At 41.9% G+C, this 24,550-nt stretch overlaps 1 protein-coding gene across 1 annotated transcript in view; it reads left to right on the top strand.

Moving 5' to 3' along the window:
* Positions 1-24,550, top strand: part of LOC144507023 (EH domain-containing protein 1-like) — a 75,109-nt gene that overhangs the window by 27,680 nt on the left and 22,879 nt on the right. Inside the window, exon 4 of the mRNA XM_078233573.1 lies at positions 12,725-13,137. Within this exon, the coding sequence (XP_078089699.1) occupies positions 12,725-13,137 (413 nt within the window). The remainder of the gene's footprint in view (positions 1-12,724; positions 13,138-24,550) is intronic.

Raw genomic sequence — 24,550 nt, 5'->3', positions numbered from 1 at the left:
CAACTCAAAGGGCATAAATGCCTGGGAGAAGGGAGAGACAGAGGTTAAAAAATAGTATATGCTGTTTTGAAACTTGTATCTATAGTTATGTTTAGCTAATGCCTAGATATGAGATTAGCATTGTGCTGTCCAGCACTTTTTCTTAATTATGTTACTGCTTTTTTTTTTAGTCATACTTCATTTATTTCTACCTGAGGTAACAAGATACTCGGATGCAATCTGACATAAGAAAAAATACTGGAAAAACTCATAATCAGGCAGCATTTGTGGAGAGAAACAGTCAACATTCATGTTGATGACTATTTTAAAATATTAAATCGGACATGAACTGGATTAATTATTTGTGAACTATTTTTTTAGGAAATCAAGATTCCCTTTATACAATTTACATTTGCATTGTTTTGTTTCCATTTTTCCAAGTCAGTGGCACAGGTTTTGTGATAGCTAGAACTGAAGCTATCAGCATTATTAAGGTGGAAATCAGATTTTTGGCATCCACATATGCACAGTAAAACATGGAAACCTGCATTTCCCAATTCTCTCTAGATTTTCTGCCCACGTCGCCATTTTTGATGACAGTGCTGAAAATTACCCCAAAAAGTCTTGCTAGAGGAGAGTTCAGAGAAAATGGGAGGTGTGCCGTGACATAGAAAAGGTTTGGAATCACTGGCCTAGGTAACAATATGTCAGTTCTTGCAGATTATTAGCCATAATATTGTTTCACAGATTTTAATCTTGTCCTGAATATGAGTTCTTAAAATCTGCTATATAGGCAGATCTTAGTTTCAGTGGGCTGAATTTTATGAAGGGTTTGTATTGTTAGAAAAGCTGGTCCCAAACCAACCATTTTATAAAAGGCCGCTCCACAGTGATATTATGATGCCAGTGCCGCTAACAAGCTGAGTGTGGAACTCCTGGCCCACGGTGGAAAGAAGTCCTGCCCTCAAGAACTGTTGGCCAATCTGATTGTCCAGCAGCTCTTGTAGTTCCAGCAGTACCAGAATGCAGTAGTGGGTTTTGGCGGCTAGGCGGGAGGCACAAAGTACATAAGTGCATTAATTTCATGTGCCCCCACCCCCTTCAACACTTAAATTATTGTATTGAGTATGAAGGTACTATATAAAAACTCATTCTTCAGAGTGCGTTGATTAGGTTGGTAGGTGCAGTTGTGAAATATAGGGCGGGACTTTCTGACCACGCTTGCCCCAAGACTGGAAAAGCCCATCTGAGGTCAACGGACCTTTGCATGGTCCTCCCCCCAGGAAAGATGAGAACATTTTATTAAAGATTAGAAGACTTTTGTACAATGACTATGAGGAGGACTTGAGTCAACCCTGAATGAACTGAAGATGCACAAATGGAAGCGTGATAACAGAATCTGAGCTGGTAAATGCTATGAGACTTGCAGGTAGTTTTCTTTCCATTGACTATTAATGAATGGCATACAGTTCAATTTGTGGTAGATCACAATGGGGGGAGGTGAAATCTTGCATCTGGACCCTGCTCCTAACAGCAAACAGGAAATCATCAACAATTCAGTAGAACAACTCAAAGCTCCTATCTTCATTACTTTGCATTGCCTCCTTCCCTTCCTGTTCTCTGCTGAAGATCATCAGGCCGAAACACACAAAGAAAGGGAAACAAATTGAAGGCATTATTCTGGTCTTTCTCTCATTTTTGCCCAAAATCCAACCTCCCTTTCCTTTCTAAGGTCCTTGACAACATTCTTGCCACTCAACTCTGTGTCCATATTTCTTGAAACTCCCTTTTCACTGTCTCTTCAATCTGGCTTCTGTCCATGGGGATTACCTCGACTAAGGTCAGAGGTATCTTCCTCTGTGACCGTGGTATACTACTCCTTGTTCTCCCAATTTTCTGCACCATTTGACATGGTTGGTTACATTATTCTCTTCCTGATCTTTTTTCCCTTGCCTATTTTCATGGAATGCCCTTGCATAGATTCCACTTCTATTGTGTTAAACTCCTACATTCAGTTTCTTGTAACTGACTACATTTCCAAAATATTTTATTGGTTTTAAGTTGTTTTGGGACCCTTGGAGGGCATGGGAGGTGCTATATCATTCAAGTTCAGTTGAGCCAAGAGTCACAGATAAAATTGCGAAAAAAATGAATTTAATACCAAAGATAGATAAAATTCTTTCCATTAAAAACAGTAAATGTTGGATTCTATTGCCTGGTAGTTTTCTCTCATAGAAGAATCATAGAAGGATTCCTACAGTGCATTTGGCTGATTGAGCCTGCACTGATAACAGCCCTACCCAGGCCCCTTCCCCGTAACGCCACGTATTTACCATGTTGATTCCCCCTGACACTAAGGGGCAATTTAGCATAGCCAATCCACCTAATCTGCACATCTTTGGACTGTGGGGGGGGGGGGGGGGGGAACCGGAACACCCAGAAAAAACCCACGCAGACACGGGGAGAACATGCAAACTCCACAAGACAGTGACCCGAGGCCAGAATTGAACCCGTGTCCCTGGCGCTGTGAGGCAACAGTGCCAACCACTGTGCCAACGTGCTGCCAAAGATCCTTGGAACCGAAGAAGGCGCTGAATTTTAGATTGGGGATTGAAATACCAGCAAGATACAACCATGAGCCCAAGTGGTCTTTTCTTGTTGGTTAAAATTTCTCATCCTTGACTTGAAAAAAGTCATACAATTCCTACAGTGCAAAAGAGGACATTAGGCCCATCATGTTTGCACCGACTCTGACAGAGCATCTCATCCAGATCCTCTCCCCCGCATTATCGCCATAACCCCGTACATTTTAACATGGCCAATCTATCATTTACCTCTTTGGGCTGTGGGAGGAAACCAGAGCACCCAGTGGAAACCCACATAGTCACGGGAGAATGTACAAACTCCACACAGACAGTCACCCAAAGTCAGAACAAAACCTGGGTCCCTTGACCTGTGGGGCAGCTGCTGTACTAACCACTGTGCCACGTGCTGCCCAAAGGCAACTTGGACAAACCTGCAAGATAGGCAGTGTCCATCCAATGATGAAGCCAAAGCCAATCATGATCAATTGTCCAAATCTCCTTGAATTAAAAATTGCAGAAGTTGAAACTGCTTTGGTGTTTTCACATCTGATTGAATCTGTCAAATGAGGAAGTGTGCAGTACAATCTTAATTTATCTTGATGCTGATGGTGTAAATTTAAATATGCATAAACTGTGCAATCTGTGTATTATATTGAGTTATTAACAGATAACTCTTTTTGGAACATTGCTAGCTCTTGTTAACCACATTTAGGGAACTCTCAAGCAGGCATTAGTGAGGAAACCTCTCTCTTCCCAGTTACTCAATTCCTCAGTCGTTATTGGAACTTCCTTTTGCCTGACATATTTGGTCCAAAGAATGGATATTGCCGAGTTGTGATCTCTTCCCAACCTGGCAGGAAAGAAGAGTCCCATGCAGATCCACGGAGCCAGCCTTCGTGTTCATGCTTGCTGCTTTTGAAGAGGTCCGTAGGGGAATGAGTGATAGCCTGGACCTGTGGCAGTGGTGAGAAATGATATCCTCTCCTCCCCGTTTCCACCATCCCAAATCCGTAACGTTTGTGTGGTCGGTCTTATGTGGGTCATCCATTAAACTGAAGGTGTTACAAATATTCTAGTAACAGTTTGTATGTCCAACTTTACTGTTCATAGTTTGTAATAAATCATAAATGTGTGCGCATAATGGGCTTTCATGGGTTGTGCCGACCCGAGACTGGACATTCCCGCCCGAGGTCAACAGGCCTTTAAATGGTCCATCAAATTTTCTGTCCCACTAGCTGAGATTCCCATGATGGGCGGGACTGGAAAATCTACCCTCCAGTGTTGACCCATTATTATCACCTGGTTTTTAATTGTAAAGTCGTTTTTCATAGTTGGCTCATTTGTTGGTGTATATTCACAAATCTGCTTAATTGCCTTGAAACAACTTTCTCACTTAAACCACGTTACTCAGATGAACCAGTGGCATTCGAATTACCTTTAAGGAAAATAACACACCTGTGACTTCCACTTGTATTGATGGCAAGTTTTTACCCACTAAACTTTTTAATCATGTGTCTGAATTCTCCATCAATGCTCCTGTTTCTCTCCCTCTTGATCTGTCTGCTTCTCTCCTTATTCGCCCTCTTAGTTCTGCACAATTCTATCCTTTCAGAATTGGGCTCTGTCTGGGTGTGTATCTTTGTTGTATAAAACAAGGTTCCAGAATTTGTGGGTGCACAAGCAGTATATTGTGTAATGTATTGGCTTACCTGCCTCATCTATGTATGAACAATACCAGTAATTAAGTAAGGCTTAAGCAACACAGGTAATGTTTTCAATAGTCCTGTTAGAGTTCTTGATCAACTAAAATATCCAGTGGACAGGATTCTTATTTAAATGCCAAGTGATTGTATTACTCCAATTTATTATATTGTAATAAATAATCGTTCTGCTTGACTAACATAGAATTTATTACAGGACACTAGCAAACTGAACAATAACTTGTGTTTGTTTCCCATAAGCAATCGTTTTCCTTCCTCTGCTATAATTCACTGTTTCTTTGCATGAAGGTTTTTGGCAAGTGGGCAGGGGGATTATTTATTGGACAGCTTGCTGGCTTCACACCGGTTTATAAACTGCTGAGACTGGATTTGTGGATATGCATGATTTTTATATGGCTAATATATATATTCCCTAACATGGCAAACGTTTATTTGGGCTAGCGGAGAAATGTGCTCACATAGGAACAGGCTCAATAGGTTGTCAAAATTGGAAAATCTGCTTGAGCATTCCCTTTATGAATACTCAAAAATAAAAGGCCATCGGGCCCAATAACTTCACCCCATCCATATATGTTGCAACCAAGCAGAGCAAATAATTCAGCTGTCAAATCAATTCCACTCTGACTTCTTAAAGCTCCAGGCACGTTGTTGATGTCTCCTCACAGTTATGTCTACCACAGACCTTGCCTTGTACGACCAGAAGTGCCCGCTTTATTCAGGATCCTCTTACATTCCTCTCCAAAAAATTGCAGTTGATCTATGCTTACCACAAATTTAGGAATTATGTTCAAAGGGTGATCTTGAGCAAAATAGTACCCCTCTGTCTACAAATTTTATATTTTGTCTACAACAGGTTATTGTCTAGATTTAAACAAAGCTGTTGCAGGTCTTGTATTCCAGGAAAAGGCTCAAAACAATCCACATTGTGACTTATTTGCAGAGTTAGTCAAGGGGTCACTCTCATGCTCAAAAGTTTATAAATGTAAGATCTCAGAACATTCGACTTACTCTTAATAACGAATGTAGTTCCATACAGATACGTCTGCAGTTCGAGGCTATGCATGAACATCACTGTAATGAGGAAGGTTTGATATTTTACACTCATTTTTCTCATAAATTCTTTTCATTGGATGGTTTCAATGGACCAAATTTTACAGGGGTGGGCATCTCTGTGTGCCCTTTTAGACTTGTTTGCGCATGTTTTGGTTTTTAACATCTTTTGACCACAAAATTGCTGAAAATACATGGGAAGGACAACAGGGAGTAATGATCTTGTAAACAATGGGATAGACAGTTTATATCCTTAACCAATGAGATGAAAGGATTGAGAAGTAGCAAGAACTGAGAAAAACAGCAAATTTAATGATGTGTTTAATCAAGAGACAGGGAAAATGGATAGAGATCAAAAAAGAGACACAGGATTAGTCATTTAAAATTTGACATTTTTAATATTGTAGCAATTCAATCAGAAAGAATGAAACTTAGCATCTGAGCAAGGGACATTGAACGGCAGTCATTATCAATTATAACAATTAAAAGGGTACTTGCATTTTTAATTAGTAGACTGAGCCTTGAGAGTTTAATGAACAATGAATACACAACTTCATGAAAGTCATGAGGATGTTAAGAGTCAAGTACTACTTGCGCAAAGTCACTTAGTGGTTCACAATTCATGGATAATCTCTTCCTCACTACGAGTTGCTCGCTGATTTATGCACTAACAGCTGATGTTGTTCACATATGTATTCATTCGGTGAATTTTGGACAAATGTGTTACGTGTCCAAGATTATTTTCTGCGAAGTGAGATAGATCATGCCGCCTATAAATTTGAAATCTTTTATTTAGTGACAACTTGGTTTGTGTTCAAGTGGAATTATTCATATCTGAGAGCATAAATACTGTAACTGTAATATCCCACTGCAGGAAGCAAAATAATTGCATCTTGATATCCTAGATACAGTAATCTAATAGTACTTTCTTATCATATCTTCTGGTATCGATTCACCGATTCCTAACGGTAATTTTGAATAGCTGAAGAGCATTTGGTTCTCTGACTTGATGGGATCCTCTGTATACAGAGACTGCTGTCTCAATAGGGAAAATCATAGAAATCTTAGAAACCCAATAGTGCAGAAGGAGGCTATTCGGTCCATCAAGTCTGCACTGACAACAATCCCACCCATGCCCTATCCCCACAACCTCACACATTTACCCCGCCAATCCCTCTAACCTACACATCTCGGGACACTAAGCGGCAATTTAGCATGGCCAATAGACCTAACCCACACACCTTTGGACTGTGGGAGGAAACTGGAGCACCCGGAGGAAACCCACACAGACACTGGGAGAATGTGCAAACTCCACACAGTCACCCAAGCCAGAAATCAAACCCAGATCCTTGGAGCTGTGAGGAAGCAGTGCTTCCCACCATGCTGCCCTGTTGCATCATAATCTAAACCTCAATTTTGCTAATTTAGATTTGTTTCATTTTCTTGCTTGTCTGAGTAAAGCATCAGGTTCTGCATTCTGAAACATAACGAAACACTCAATGCTGGGAATCTGAAATAATAGAAACTGCTTTAAACACTTGGCAGATCAGGCAGCATCTGTAAAGAGATAAAAACAGTTAATATTTCTGGTCAATAACCTTTTCATTGGTTGGCTGATATATTCTGGTTATGCTCTGGGCCAATATGCAGTTAGTTTCTCTTTTCTCTAAGTAATGTGTCCTAATGCCATACTAATCTTATGCTATGGTTCAGGTTAGAAACTCCAAAGTGTTTTATGAAGCCCGCCCGAATCATAAGTTTTGCATCTTGAATTTAACTAGGGTAAGCATGAGATGCGTCACTTCAGGTGTGATTCACATGACCCAGTAGGGAGCTTTTATCAAACAAAGTTTATTTAAGAATATGGCTAATATATAGTAAGAAAATTAGCAAGAACTTTTATCAGTTACAAACAAGAAACAAAACAACCACTATAATATATAACCATTAATGAATATCTCTAATGTATTCCAATTAAAACCAAAGCCCACAGACAACAAAAAACCCGTTTCACAGGTTTAACACAGCACAGATTAATGCTCACTTGATACTGGGATCAAGGCCATTAGTTGAATTCTGCTGTACAATGCTCTTGAGTCCAACTTCCACCTTGGTTTTCTGTCCTGCCTTACCATAGTTTTTGTATATGTGAAGGGTAACTTTGGAATAATGTCACATTGCATTCTATAAATATGGTCTTCCTCATTCTTTTTAGTTCACTTTTTTTAAATCTCCAAGTTTACTATTAGTGTGTGTTAAAATAACTTGTATGAAGTTTGTTCCCTTGTTCCATTTCAAAAAAAGCTGTTTTAAAAGTTCTAAAAATGCTGTCAGGTTTAGAAAATATAGAAGCAGTTTCTATGTGACCATCTCCATTCCACCCTGAAATCTCTTTCTGTCCCTGAGGATTTAACAGTTAACTATCTAGTCATGCCGAGTCCAGTAAAGGCAGGTCCTATTCATTATTTTTAAAACAAATTTTATTACATGTGGCATCTTCTGGAACTAACTTTTCTTTTAAGTTGGAAAATGAAATACCGCAAACTTGGTCATTTATCTTGGTCTGTAGATTCAAAACTGCCACATTGTCTCAAAAGGACACATTCCAGACTGGCGGTGTCACCATCCATCTCATGAAACCATTCAAGGTGTTTCCTGACTTGAATGGATCATTTTGAAATCAAGATGGTGATCGTCTCAAGCCCCCAGGGTACATTCTGCAAACAGTGACCCAAGTTGTGGCTGATCAACTCAGCCCAAGACTATATTTGGAAGGGAACAGTATGAAACCTCATGGTAAGGCAGCCATGTTGGTCTCCCCATTTAATCTTTAAGTACTTACCATAACAAGAAGAGAAGTAACAGAAAGGGCAGCACCACCTATGCCTTAAGAACTGGAAATGGTAACATGATAAAGTCCCCAAGCCTGATCTTTTTCGAGCCCATCAATACAGCAACCTGACCTGGTGACAAGACTACAAGCCAACTGACTTTGAGACTTGCGGAAAGTCCATCTCTTTGAGAGAATTCAGCAACAACTCTGGTGTGTGACTGAAGCTATTGAATTCACTTCATTTCAGGAGTGAAAATGTCTTCTTTAGGTTAATGCATGAATCAACAATTGTTTTTGTTTAAACCCATGAAAAACTTGCTGGTTATCAAATTATCCATGCATTTGGGGGTTAAGAAGCACACTTATCTTCCTTTTCAAAAAGCAGACTGATTATAGAGAGTAAGGAAGGAAACAGAGGTTTCAATAGTTCTGTAGCATTTGGACCTGCTTCCCCCAACTTGAGAAATCCATTTGATGTACATATGGGTGGGAATTTTCCCATCCCACCAGCCGCAGGAATCACAGCAGGCAGGATATGGACCATGCAAAGGTCCGTTGAGCGTGGCCAAAAAATCCCATCCGTGGTGAATGTTCGTGGAGCCCTTCTGGCAAACAGAATTCTGGAACTACCGGAAGGGCCTGCATCTTATTTCCTCTTAATGTCTTTTGAAGAGAAAAGCCATTTGACATAGATACCCATCTATTCTATAATAGTATTATCCATGAATGTGAAGGCTCAGAATCAAAGTATATTTGATTACTTACAGCCTTTGTTCATAACTGATTGCTGCTTTTCACATTGAACAGTTTTCCTTGTGAAAAGTGGGCTGCTATTTGTAGCACAGAGCTTTGAACTAGTGCATTTTACTGGTTGGGTTAGAATGCTACCTTTATCATACTGTCCAATTCTGAGAAGATATCAAGGCCTTGCAGAATATGCAGAAGAGATTACCAGGATGATAGCAGGGCTGAGGATCATCAGTTACGTGGAGAGACTAGAACAGCTGATATTCTCTTTGGAGCAGCATAGGTTGAAGGGAGTTTTGATAAATGTTCAAAATAATGATGGATTTTGACAGAATTGATAAGTGATGAGCTGTTTCTATTGTCAGGGCAGCTGATAGCCAAGGGACGTATATTTAAGATAATTGACAACAAAGCCTCGGGGAAGAGGGCAAGAATTTTTTTTACGTAGTGAGTTATGACCTGAAATGCATTGCTTGAGAGGTGGGAACACGTGCAGTAATAACTTTTAAGTTCTTCGGTAGCTTTGAAAAGGCAATCAGATTTATACTTGAAAAGGGAAAAAAAAGTGGAGGGCTTTGGGAAAAGAGTAATAGAACATAGAACATAGAACATTACAGCGCAGAACAGGCCCTTCGGCCCATGATGTTGCACCGACCAGTTAAAAAAAAACTGTGACCCTCCAACCTAAACCAATTTCTTTTCGTCCATGAACCTATCTACGGATCTCTTAAACGCCCCCAAACTAGGCGCATTTACAACTGATGCTGGCAGGGCATTCCAATCCCTCACCACCCTCTGGGTAAAGAACCTACCCCTGACATCGGTTCTATAACTACCCCCCCTCAATTTAAAGCCATGCCCCCTCGTGCTGGATTTCTCCATCAGAGGAAAAAGGCTATCACTATCCACCCTATCTAAACCTCTAATCATCTTATATGTTTCAATAAGATCCCCTCTTAGCCGCCGCCTTTCCAGCGAAAACAATCCCAAATCCCTCAGCCTCTCCTCATAGGATCTCCCCTCCATACCAGGCAACATCCTGGTAAACCTCCTCTGCACCCTCTCCAAAGCCTCCACATCCTTCCTGTAATGTGGGGACCAGAACTGCACACAGTACTCCAAGTGCGGCCGCACCAGAGTTGTGTACAGTTGCAACATAACGCTACGACTCCTAAATTCAATCCCCCTACCAATAAACGCCAAGACACCATATGCCTTCTTAACAACCTTATCTACTTGATTCCCAACTTTCAGGGATCTATGCACACATACACCTAGATCCCTCTGCTCCTCCACACTATTCAAAGTCCTCCCGTTAGCCCTATACTCAACACATCTGTTATTCCTACCAAAGTGAATTACCTCACACTTCTCCGCATTAAACTCCATCCGCCACCTCTCGGCCCAACTTTGCAACCTGTCTAAGTCTTCCTGCAAACTACGACACCCTTCCTCACTGTCTACCACACCACCGACTTTGGTGTCATCAGCAAATTTGCTAATCCACCCAACTATACCCTCATCCAGATCATTAATAAATATTACAAACAGCAGTGGCCCCAAAACAGATCCCTGAGGTACACCACTTGTAACCGCACTCCATGATGAATATTTACTATCAACCACCACCCTCTGTTTCCTATCCGCTAGCCAATTCCTGATCCAATTTCCTAGATCACCCCCAATCCCATACATCTGCATTTTCTGCAGAAGCCTACCATGGTGAACCTTATCAAACGCCTTACTAAAATCCATATATACCACGTCCACTGCCTTGCCCCCATCCACCTCCTTGGTCACTTTCTCAAAAAACTCAATAAGGTTAGTAAGGCATGACCTACCTGCCACAAAACCATGCTGACTATCACCTATCAATTCATTACTCTCCAAATAACTATAAATCCTATCCCTTATAATTTTTTCCAACATCTTGCCGACAACAGAAGTGAGACTCACCGGTCTATAATTCCCGGGGAAGTCTCTGTTCCCCTTCTTAAACAATGGGACAACATTCGCTAACCTCCAATCTTCTGGTACTATACCAGAGGCCAACGACGACCTGAAGATCAGAGCCAGAGGCTCTGCAATCACTTCTCTTGCCTCCCAGAGAATCCTTGGATAAATCCCATCCGGACCAGGGGATTTATCTATTTTCAGACCCTCCAGAATATCCTGCACATCCTCCTTATCAACTGTAATACGGTCTATTCTACTCCCCTGCAACCCAGTGTCCTCCTCAGCTATATTCATGTCCCCTTGCGTGAACACCGAAGAGAAATATTGGTTCAATGCTTCACCAATCTCCTCCGGTTCCACACATAACTTCCCTCTGCCATCTATAACTGGCCCTAAACTTGCCCTAACCAACCTTCTGTTCTTGACATACCTATAGAATGGATAGCTCTTTCAAAGAGCCAGCAATGGCATGATGGACCGAATAGACTCTTTTGGTGCTGAAAGATTTAATGACTGGCAGCCTGAAATTTACAGTTGGCACAGAGGAACACTGTTAAATGGATATGATTTTACCAAGTTATTTTATTCACTTAATCATTCTATTCTTTTAAGAGTGGAAGTTGCTACCTTGTGGAGTGTTAGAAGCAAATGGCATAGATGTATTTGAAGGGAAATGAGGTAAATGCATGAGGGAGAAGGGAATAGAAATGGTATCAGATAATGCAGAGTGGGAGGAGGATTGTATGGAGCATAAATACTGGCTTGGATCTATTGGGTTGAATAACTTATATATATTAGGAACATTGTGCAAGAAGCTATGTGAAGCATAACAGGTGGCACTTTGGTACCATGGTTAGCACTGCTGCCTCACCAGTGCCAGGGACCTGGGTTCGATTCCGGCCTTGGGTGACTGTGGGTTTCCTCTGGGTGATCTGGTTTCCTCCCACAGTCCAAGAATTTGTAGGTTAGGTGGATTAGCCATAGTTTAAAATGCACAGGGTTACAGAAATGGGGCGGGGGTGTGGACTGGTGTGAGATGCCCTTTCGAGGATACAGTACAGACTTGATGGGCCGAATGACCTCTTTCTGCACTGTAGTGATTCTATGACAATGGCCAGAAAAGCCCATCAGCCGCAAGCATCATACAAAGAAGCATCAGTTGTGTTTCAGCCATCCCATAAAGTGACCGTGAAGATGTTGAATGGGTGAATTGTGGGCAACCAGATGATCTGTATATATCAGCACTGCCCTTGGCTATATGGTATATTCCAAATAATTTTGGGTCTTCATTAAGGAATCTAAAATTCATCTGATTATGTTCCAGATCTAGTTATGGGACAACCCACAGCAGATCTTTTTTTGTACTAGAAGGGGCCAAGAGATGAGCTTGTGTTTTCAGTTCTCTCTAATACACCCAACTCCTTTTTGACATGATGTGCGACTATCAGAGTTGTTCTGGAGAGGACAACAGTATATAATTTGTGTTTTCTTAAAGTGCTGTTGTTGATCTGTGTTCAGTCAGTAGAGTGGCATCTCTGTTATGTCCCTGTTTATGCAGATTGATAATTGAAGAATGGTCAGCTTATATATCTTGGATGTACCTGGCCTCTTTGTTATACACAATAGATTGGGACTCTAATGAGAATGTGTGATGATGATCCTTCTCCAGTTGCAGGAACTGAAGATGTGATCAACCAGCCTCTTTTTAGAGTTAACTTGGGATGTGTTGCCAGGCAGGATATTAATGCTAGTCCTGAAGGTCTTTAATATTTTGGGGGTTCTCTGATCAGCTGTTTGATGTTTTCTCTAGGTGAAAGAATTATTTAACTTATCTTCTATCTGCATTTTTTTAGGTTATGACTTTTCAGAAGTCTTGCGATGGTTTGCTGAAAGAGTTGATCGTATCATCCTGTTGTTTGATGCTCACAAGTTGGATATATCTGATGAGTTTTCCGAGGCTATCAAGGCACTAAAAGGTCAAGATGACAAAATTAGAGTTGTCTTGAACAAGGCAGACCAAGTTGATACACAGCAACTGATGAGGGTGTATGGTGCATTGATGTGGTCCCTTGGCAAAGTGATTGACACCCCAGAGGTTGTACGTGTCTACATTGGCTCCTTCTGGTCCAAACCCCTCCAGATTACAGAGAATCGGAAACTTTTTGAGTTGGAAACAGAAGACCTCTTCAGGGACATTAAGGGTTTACCTCGGAATGCTGCACTGCGCAAACTCAATGACCTCATCAAACGAGCCAGGCTTGCAAAGGTAGGCTTAAAATGATCTTCAACTTAGTTCATCACATTATGGTAATGGATCATTTAAAAATGGTACTGTCAGCCATTTACAGCAGAAGCAAAATATCACAGGTGACTGGAATCTGAAACAAATTCAGAATTCTGGAACATCTGAGAAGAGAGAAACAGAGTTAACGTTTGAGAGAGAAAAGTGCTGAGCGTTTTTATTGTCAGCTATTTAGATAGTTAGTTTTCATTTGTGTGTGCTCCTAGATTGCATGTCATAGAGTCAGAGGTTTACAGCATGGAAACCGGCCCTTTGGCCCAACTTGTCCAAGCCGCCCTTTTTTAAAAAAAACCCTAAACTAATCCCAATTGCCCGCATTTTGCCCATATCCCTCTATACCCATCGTACCCATGTAACTGTCTAAATGCTTTTTAAAAGATAAAATTGTACCCAGCTCTACTACTACCTCTGGCAGCTTGTTCCAGACACTCACCACCCTGTGTGAAAAAATTGCCCCTCTGGACACTTTTGTATCTCTCCCCTCTCACCTTAAACCTATGTCCTCTAGTTTTAGACTCCCCTACCTTTGGGAAAAGATATTGACTATCTACCTTGTCTATGCCCCTCATTATTTTATAGACCTCTATAAGGTCACCCCTCAGCCTCCTACGCTCCAAAGAAAAAAGTCCCAGCCTCTCCTTATGACTCAATCCATCAAGTCCCGGTAGCATCCTAGTAAATTTTTTCTGCACTTTTTCTAGTTTAATAATATCCTTTCTATAATAGGGCAACCAGAATTGCACACTGTATTCCAAGTGTGGCCTTACCAATGTCTTGTACAACTTTAACAAGACGTCCCAACTCCTGTATTCAATGTTCTGACCGATGAAACCAAGCATGCCGAATGCCTTCTTCACCACTCTCCACCTGTGACTCCACTTTCAAGGAGCTATGAACATGTACCCCTAGATCTCTTTGTTCTGTAACTCTCCCCAACGCCCTACCATTAACTGAGTAAGTCTTGCCCTGGTTCAATCTGCCAAAATGCATCACCTCGCATTTGTCTAAATTAAACTCCATCTGCCATTCATCAGCCCACTGGCCTAATTGATCAAGATCCCATTGCTATTGGAGATAACCCTCCTCACTGTCCACCGTGCCACCAATCTTGGTGTCATCTGCAAACTTACTAACCATCCCTCTATATTTTTATCCAAATTATTAATATAAATGACAAATAACAGTGGATCCAGCACTGATCCCTGAGGCACACCGCTGGTCATAGGCCTCCAGTTTGAAAAACAACTCTCTACACCACCCTCTGGCTTCTGTCAAGAAGCTAATTTTGTATCCAATTAGATACCTCACCCTGGATCCCGTGAGATTTAACTTTATGCAACAACCTACCATGCGGTACCTTGTGAAAGGCCTTGCTAAAGTCCATGTAGACACATCAACTGCATTGCCCTCATCTACCTTCTTGGTTACCCCTTCAAAAAAACCCAATTAAATTTGTGAGACACGATTGTCCACTCACAAAGCCATGCTGACTGTCCCTAATCAGTCCTTGCATCTCTAAATGCCTGTAGATCCTGTCTCTCAAAATACCTTCCAACAATTTACCCACCACAGATGTGAGGCTCACTGGCCTGTAGTTCCCAGGCTTTTCCCTGCAGCCCTTTTTAAACAAAGGCACAACATTTGCCACTCTCCAATCTTCAGGCACCTCACCCGTGACTAACGATGATTCAAATATCTCGGCTAGGGAACCCGCAATTTCCTCCCTAGCCTCCCACACATCCTGGGATATATACCTCATCAGGTCCCGCAGATTTACCTACCTTGATGCGCATTAAGACTTCCAGCACCTCCTTTTCGGTAATATGTACACATATTAAATATTATCATAAATATTTATTTCCCCAAGTTCCCTAACATCCATGCTTTTCTCAACAGTAAATTCTGATGAGAAATATTCATTTAGGATCTCACCCATCTCTTGTGGATCTGCACATAGATTACCTTGTTGATCCTTAAGAGGCCCTACTCTCTCCCTTGTTACTCTTTTGCCCTTTATGTATTTGTAGAAGCTCTTTGGATTCTCCTTTGCCTTATCTGCCAAAACAATTTCGTGTCCCCTTTTTGCCCTCCTGATTTCTCTCTTAACTCTACTCCTACACCCCCTATACTCTTCAAGAGATTCATTTGATCCCAGCTGCCTATGCACGTCATGTGCCTCTTTCTTCTCCTTGACCAGGGCCTCAACATCCCGAGTCATCGAGGATTCCCGACTTCTGCCAGCCTTGCCCTACACTCTAAGAGGAATGTGTTTACCCTGAACCCTGGTTAACACACTTTTGAAAGCAAGCCACTTACCAAACGTCCCTTTGCCTTCCCACAGACTCCCCCAATTAACTTTTGAAAGTTCCTGCCTGATGCCATCAAAATTGGCCTTGCCCCAATTTAGAATATTAACTTTTGGGACATGTAATGGTGGAAATTGACTGATTCGACATTTAGGTTGAATCAGAATTGAAGCCTGGTATGTAACAGTAACATTCTGAAATGTATGCATTCCCATTCCCTCCTATTTATGTTTCATTGGTTGTTGTTTTGCAAAGCAGTCCAACTTTCCCAGCTGAGGATAGGAATTTCAAAACCAGATCCTGAAGGGAAGAACCTGTAAACTCTCCCCTGGTCAGGTTTTTGGTGTTTAGCATTTGTGGGCTACACAATCTAGAGCACTTTGGTAGCCTGTTCTTGGGCAGTCCCTTGGGATTGGGGATGACTTGCTTTCACTTTGGTTTGGTGGGCTCTGAGATGGCTGATGAGTCCAGTGTGTGATCTACACACTGCCACATGTGGAGCAAGTATTTCTAGAAGGATTGGGTAGATGAGTTGTTTGGAAGTCTGTGCGTTCTTTCTAACACTTTGACTTCGCCGTTGCACATTCCTGACAAAGTCCTTCAGTGTGTTTGGTACTCTCCCAGATAAGCCTTTTTCATTTTAGTCAGTCACAAGCTAGAGACTCCCATGCCTTGGCTGGGATGTTTGACCTCTTCTGGGATGCTTTGAGGGGATCCCTTAAGCCTTTCCACTGTCCTCCTGGAGTCTCCTGCCATGACTGAGTTCCAAATGGAGCAGCTGATTGAGAATCTGATATCAGGAATATGATTGGCATGTCCCACCCAGTGGAGTTGGTTTTGAGTAATTAGCGCCTTGATGTTGGACAAGTTGTCCTGGGACAGGGCACTGCTGTTATACCTCCTTTCTTGCCAGTTGTTTGGAGTATCTTGCGAAGACACTGCTAGTAGTACTTCAGTGCTTTGACCAAGTTTCTGAAGCATATAGGGGTGTGAGGATCACTACAGTCCTATAAACCAAGACCTTAGTCTCAGTTTTGAGATGCTGGGCTTCAAATAATCTTTTCCTGTAGGTAGCACACTTGAAATGCATAAATAGTAGTTGAGAATATCATTAAATGAGTAATATTTAATATCATTAAATCATTAAGTGCTGAGCTGCGGGTCAATGAGCCAAGATTTAGGGGCTCAAATTCATGAGCTATTAAAGCTAGCTCTCAAATGTAAAAGTGATCAAAATGACAATGTGATAGAATTTAAAAGCTTGGAGTGTTACTTCAATATTATAATACCCTGGTCTGATTGATTACATACTTTTAGAGGAAATCTGACGCTAGTTCAGCCACAACTGGAGTATTGTGTCCAATTTTGGAAACTATACATTAGGAAGGATATGAAGACTTCGTATAGGGTATAGATGAGATTAATTAGAATCAGGGATGAGAAATTACAGTTATAGGAATGGAGCAACAACAACTTCTCTAGTCTTAGTGCAGAATAGGCTAAGGGGCTGTTTGAAAAGATATTCAAAACCATGACAAGTTTAGACAAGTCAACAAAGAGAAACGGCTGCCATGTTTGAAGATTTAAGAAAGTCAGATTTAACCCCAATGAACCAGGGCGACGTGAGAGCAAACCTCGTGAACCGAGTAGTTAGATCTCAGTACACAGACGTTGCCAATTCAAAGAGGCTTTCAAAAGGAATTGGATAAATACTTGAATGGTAAAAAAATTACAAGAGTATGGGGCAAATGGTGGGGGATTGGGAACAGAAAGAGCTGCTAAGGCTGAAAAGATGGCAGAATAACTGGCTGAATGCTGCCTCATTTTGCTTTTGAAATTATGAAGCGTGGTATTGTGGGACTGACGTAGGGATGTTCAGTTCAGATATTTCCCTTTTTAACAGTTAGGATTATTTAACTCTTAGATTGTTCTCCATATTAATGCCAGAATTCCAGCTGTCACCACTAAACACCTAGAGGTGGAAAAATTTCCCAGTGAAGTGAATTTTATGTACACACTTGATGACATTTCATTGAAGCAACATTGAAGATAAGAGCTGAGAATGCTGGCATGGTATAGGGTCTGCCCATGTCACAGAGCTACATCTATATAAAATCTGAGCAAAGGAATGCCAAAAGTAGAACTGACCCTGAAACCAGGTTACCATGGCATTCACCAAATCAATGCTGCTTTTCAATTTAAAGTAATTCAATGAAGTTGTGCGTTTTGCCATGGTTGTCTGTCTGTTGAACTCTAACTGAAGCATTGCCAGATTGAAGAACACACCGGTATAGTATTAGTTCATCAGTTGTGAGGAACAGTGTGTTATGGACTTGTCAGAACCTCACTCAGGGTCAGCCTCATTCATGAGCTGATCCCAGTTAGCTGGGTGGGATGGACTGTTAAGACGTACAAGATTCATCTGATAATTCTAATTGTAGTCGTTGCAGGAACTCCCATTTGACAAGTACAGCAAATCACTATTTAATATGAGTAACACTGTTTCAAATATATACAGATTTAATATAGCGTGTAACAGTCAAACAGAAACCTTACTCATGAAATGCTGGCCTTGCTTTAGCCTAAGTTGACGGGTGTGTTATATTTATATAACTTGTATCCTGAGGATGTGCTCTGCAGTCATGCTGGAAACTTTTGAACATCTTGAACTACAAGGTCTCACACAAACAGTAATTTAGTGTCACATTTCCAGTGACCAGTAGATGGAGGTTTTTAATGGCATTGTTTTTCTGAAATGATAAAATGTACAAACATGGGTCATTTAAATGTTGGGTTCAGGATTGTACTTTGTGTTCCACTGTACAGCGGGCTTGAACAACAATGAACCATAGAACCATAGAAAATTACAGCTCAGAAACAGGCCTTATGGCCCTTCCTGTCTGCGCTGAACCATTTTTTGCCTAGTCCCACTGACCTGCACTTGGACCATATCCCTCCACACCCCTCTCATCCATGAACCCGTCCAAGTTTTTCTTAAATGTTAAAAGTGACCCCGCATTTACCACTTTATCCGGCAGCTCATTCCACACTCCCACCACTCTCTGCGTGAAGAAGCCCCCCCTAATATTCCCTTTAAACTTTTCTCCTTTCACCCTTAACCCATGCCCTCTGGTTTTTTTCTCCCTTAGCCTCAGTGGAAAAAGCCTGCTTGCATTCACTCTATCTATACCCATCAAAATCTTATACACCTCTATCAAATCTCCCCTCATTCTTCTACGCTCCAGGGAATAAAGTCCCAACCTATTCAATCTCTCTCTGTAACTCAGCTTCTCAAGTCCCGTCAGCGTCCTTGTGAACCTTCTCTGCACTCTTTCAACCTTATTTATATCCTTCCTGTAACTAGCTGACCAAAACTGTTCACGATACTCTAAATTCGGCCTCACCAATGCCTTATATAACCTTACCATAACACTCCAACTTTTATACTCGATACTCCGATTTATAAAGGCCAATGTACCAAAGGCACTCTTTACCATTCTATCCACCTGTGACGTCACTTTTAGGGAATTCTGTACCTGTATTCCCAGATCCCTCTGTTCAACTGCACTCTTCAGAGTCCTACCATTTACCCTGTACGTTCTTCTTTGGTTTGTCCTTCCAAAGTGCAATATCTCACACTCGTCTGCGTTAAATTCCATTTGCCATTTTTGAGCCCATTTTTCTAGTTGGTCCAAATCCCTCTGCAAGCTTTGAAAACCTTCCTCACTGTCCACTACACCTCCAATCTTTGTATCATCAGCAAATTTGCTGATCCTATTTACCGCATTATCATCCAGATCATTGATATAGATGACAAACCACAATGGACCCAACACCGATCCCTGCGGCACACCACTAGTCACAGGCCTCCACTCAGAGAAGCAATCCTCCACAACCACTCTCTGGCTTCTTCCATTGAGCCAGTGTCTAATCCAATTTACTACCTCCCCATATATACCCAGCGACTGAACCTTCCTAACTAACCTCCCATGAGAGACCTTGTCAAAGGCCTTGCTGAAATCCAGGTAGATAACATCCACTGCCTTCCCTTCATCCACTTTCCTGGTAACCTCCTCGAAAAACTCTAATAGATTGGTCAAACATGACCTACCACGCACAAAGCCATGTTGACTCTCCCTAATAAGTCCCTGTCTATCCAAATATTTGTAGATCCTATCCCTTATCACACCTTCCAATAACTTGCCCACCACCGACGTCAAACTTACTGGCCTATAATTTCCCGGATTTCTTTTGGAACCTTTTTTAAACAACGGAACAACATGAGCCACCCTCTAATCATCTGGCACCTCCCCTGTGAATACTGACATTTTAAATATGTCTGCCAGGGCCCTGCAAGTTCAACACTAGCTTTCCTCAAGGTCCGTGGGAATACCCTGTCCGGTCCTGGGGATTTATCCACTCTGATTTGCCTCAAGACAGCAAGCACCTCCTCCCCTTTAATCTGTAACGGTTCCATGACCTCCCTACCTGTTTGCCCTATTTCCGTAGACTCCATGCCCGTTTCCTCAGTAAATATGGATGTAAAAAAACCATTTAGTATCTCCCCCATCTCTTTTGGTTCCATACACAGTCTACCACTCTGGTCTTCAAGAGGACCAATTTTATCCCTCACTATCCTTTTGCTCCTAACATACCTATAGAAGCTCTTTGGATTTTCCTTCACTCTGTCTGCCAAAGCAACCTCATGTCTTCTTTTAGCCCTCCTGATTTCCCTCTTAAGTAGCTTCTTGCACTTTTTATACTCCTCGAGCATCTGATCTGTTCCTTGCTGCCTGTACATTTCATACAACTCTCTCTTCCTTTTAATCAGTGTTTCAATCTCCCTCAAGAACCAAGGTTCCTAATTCCTATTTACTTTGCCTTTAATCCTGACGGGAACATACAAACTCTTCACTCTCAAAATTTCTCCTTTGAAGGCCTCCCACTTTCCATTTACATCCTTACCAGAGAACAGCCTGTGCCAATCCACACTTCCCAGATCCCTTCTCATTTCATCAAATTTGGCTTTTTTCCACTTCAGAACTTCAACCCGAAGACCAGATCTATCCTTATCCATGATCAGGTTGAAACTAATGGCATTATGATCACTGGATCCAAAGCATCCATCACCTGCCCTAACTCATTTCCCAATAGGAGATCCAATATCGCATCCTCTCTCGTTGGCACCTCTATATACTGATGTAGAAAATTCTCTTGAACACGTTTTACAAACTCTACCCCGTCTAAACCTTTAACAGTATGCGAGTCCCAATCTATATGTGGAAAATTAAAATCCCCTACTATCACAACTTTGTGTTTCTTGCAGTTGTCAGCTATCTCTCTGCAGATTTGCTCTTCCAATTCTCGCTGACTATTGGGTGGTCTGTAATACAACCCCATTAATGTGGTCATACCTTTCCTGTTTCTCAGCTCCACCCATAGGGCCTCTGTAGACAAGCTCCCTAATCTATCCTGCCTGAGTACCGCTGTAATGGTACTGCATTTGATTTAGAAATAAAAGCCTTGAACCCTCTCAACTCTTTGCTTCATTTTTCATTTGAAACATCTGTCCCTTTTTATCCTTTTAATTGTATGCAAGATAGTTTGTGATGCAGAATACAAACATCACGTTTTGAAACATTTCAATTCTGTTCAGGATTTCTTGGAATAACCCTATGCATGGGATTTAGCTAATTACTTTTCCTGTCAGCTTGTACTGTAGCTTTCAGGTTTTTAACCAAACTATGCTCTGAAGACTTTGGATCTGTTGGCTGCATTTGGTACCACAGCAGACTTCTGGCCACAAACTTCATCCCCCATTCCCAGGAATTCATCGAATGGCCCCGAATCTCTCTCTCCGTGCCTGAAGTTTAGATAGAACATAGAACAGTACAGCACAGAACAGGCCCTTCGGCCCACAATGTTGTGCCGAGCTTTATCTGAAACCAAGATCAAGCTATCCCACTCCCTATCATCCTGGTGTGCTCCATGTGCCTATCCAATAACCGCTCAAATGTTCCTAAAGTGTCTGACTCCACTATCACTGCAGGCAGTCCATTCCACACCCCAACCACTCTCTGCGTAAAGAACCTACCTCTGATATCCTTCCTATATCTCCCACCACGAACCCTATAGTTATGCCCCCTTGTAATAGCTCCATCCGCCTGAGGAAATAGTCTTTGAACGTTCACTCTATCTATCCCCTTCATCATTTTATAAACCTCTATTAAGTCTCCCCTCAGCCTCCTCCGCTCCAGAGAGAACAGCCCTAGCTCCCTCAACCTTTCCTCATAAGACCTACCCTCCAAACCAGGCAGCATCCTGGTAAATCTCCTCTGCACTCTTTCCAGCGCTTCCACATCCTTCTTATAGTGAGGTGACTAGAACTGCACACAATATTCCAAATGTGGTCTCACCAAGGTCCTGTACAGTTGCAGCATAACCCCACGGCTCTTAAACTCTAACCCCCTGTTAATAAAAGCTAACACACTATAGGCCTTCTTCACAGCTCTATCCACTTGAGTGGCAACCTTTAGAGATCTGTGGATATGAAACCCAAGATCTCTCTGTTCCTCCACAGTCTTCAGAACCCTACCTTTGACCCTGTAATCCACATTTAAATTAGTCCTACCAAAATGAATCACCTCACATTTATCAGAGTTAAACTCCATTTGCCATTTTTCAGCCCAGCTTTGCATCCTATCTATGTCTCTTTGCAGCCTACAACAGCCCTCCACCTCATCCACTACTCCACCAATCTTGGTGTCATCAGCAAATTTACTGATCCACCCTTCAGCCCCCTCCTCTAAGTCATTAATAAAAATCACAAAGAGCAGAGGACCAAGCACTGATCCCTGTGGCACTCCGCTAGCAACCTGCCTCCAATCCGAAAATTTTCCATCCACCACCACCCTCTGTCTTCGATCAGATAGCCAGTTACCTATCCAATCGGCCAACTTTCCCTCTATCCCACACCTCCTCACTTTCATCATAAGCCGACCATGGGGGACCTTATCAAACGCCTTACCAAAATCCATGTATATGACATCAACTGCCCTACCTTCATCAACACACTTGGTTACCTCCTCAAAAGATGTTGCTATCTGTACCATATAATTTACTTATGAAGATGGTCTGTGCTTGAACATCCATTGAAATTATGACGAGTGGTATTGTGGGACTGACGTAGGGATGTTCAGTTCAGATATTTCCCTTTAACAGTTAGGATTATTTAACTCTTAGATTCTTCTCCATATTAATGCCAGAATTCCAGCTGTCACCACTAAACACCCTGGGGGTGGGGAAATTTCCCAGTCAGGTGAATTTTATGTACACACTTGATGACATTTCATTGAAGCAACATTGAAGATAAGAGCTGAGAATGCTGGTGTGAACATCCAAAATTAATCTCTCTGCCCCATACATCTCTGAATGTTCCTCTGATTCAAATATTCTGTTTTTCCTTTCAAGATGGTTGTCTCTCTTGAGCATTCCCAGCTCCAATAACCTGCTGTTGTGATGACCAAAAGCCTGTGTTTTATTTTGTGCAGTGTCCCTTTAAGACTGAAGTGGGTTGGGGAGTATTCTGAAAGAAAATTAAGTAATTTTCTGATTGGATGGCAATCTCAGGCGCCAAGAAATACCCATGTGACCTAAGGTTGCCAAGAGGATGGATAGCTAAGATGCAAAGAGTAAATAAAAATCTAATTACAGTGGAGTTGGATCAGCCTGTGTTTTCTATTTGTCAGTTCAAAACAATATAAAGAGGAAATAAGCAAGGTTCTTTCCCAATGGAACAGATTTCTGCTTGGCTGTCTTCAAACAGATTCTGGTGTTGACGCAGGTCTCTGAGAATAGAGCAGAAACTGTATTACTGTATGTGTTGTACAGTTGGAAAGAGCAGAGAGCTGAAGATGGGAAGGGCGAAGGATTAGGAGCTGGGCGAGACCCATTGCATCTGTTTTTGTTACCAGAGCCCACCAGATAGCTTGAAGGAATCTGAAAAGGGTGTCTTGGGGCTCCAGTGTCATTATAGAAACCATAGTGCAGAAGGAGGTCATTTGGCCCTTCAAGCGTGCACCAACAACAATCCCACCCGGGTACTGTCCTATCCCTGTAACCTCGCATATTTACCTTCCTAATCCCCCTGACATTAAGGGACAATTCATCATGGTCAACCAACCTAAACATTTTTTCATCTTTGGAAAAAATGTTCCAAAGAATATCTTTGGACTGTGGGTGGAAACCAGAGCACCCGGGGGAAGCCCACACAGACACAGGGAGAATGTGCAAACTCCACACAGACAGTGACCTGAGGCCGGAATTGAATCTGGGTCCCTGGCGCTGTGAGGCAGCAGTGCTAACTACTGTGCCACCATGCCGCCCCAGGACTGTTGTGACTGGAATGTGAGGAAGGTTTGTAAGATGTGCATCTTGTCAGTGGTAATCACGTCCAGGGACTTCAAATGGAAAGCTGTTACTGGTGAATGCAGCTTGAAAGTTATTGAGTGGGAAGTGAGAGATCCTACATAAGAGAGGTCAAGTTGCAAATACTGAAAAATTGCATGTCATGCCACATTTGTGGGTATGATTTTGTGGGGATTTCTTTCTCTTATAAGTTTTTTTTGATTCGTGGGACATGGGCGTCACTGACTCGCCAGCATTTGTTGCCCATCCCTAGTTGCCCTTGAACGGAGTGGCTTGCTGGGTCATTTCAGAGGGAGGTTGCGAGTCAACCACATTGTTGTGGCTCTGGAATCACTTGTAGGCTAGACCAAATTTCCTTCCCCAAAGGACATTAGTGAACCAGATGGGTTTTTTCCACAATTGACAATGGTTTCATGGTCATCAATTCCAGATATTTTTTATTGAATTCAAATGCCATTTGCCGTGATGTGATTCGAACCTGGGTCCCCAGAACATTAGCTTAGTTTCTGGATTAATTGTCTAGCGATAATACCAATAGGCCATCACCCTTTTCCATTTGGATCATAATACTAAATATTGTTTCTTAAATTAGTCAAAAAATAGGTACTGCTCTGTTCGGAATCATTTGGAGGAAACAAAGAGGC

The sequence above is a fragment of the Mustelus asterias genome, chromosome 18, assembly GCF_964213995.1.
Source record: "Mustelus asterias chromosome 18, sMusAst1.hap1.1, whole genome shotgun sequence".
Lineage (NCBI taxonomy): Eukaryota > Metazoa > Chordata > Chondrichthyes > Carcharhiniformes > Triakidae > Mustelus > Mustelus asterias.
Note: the sequence above shows the minus strand (reverse complement) of the source record. Positions and strands in the feature narration are given on the sequence as shown.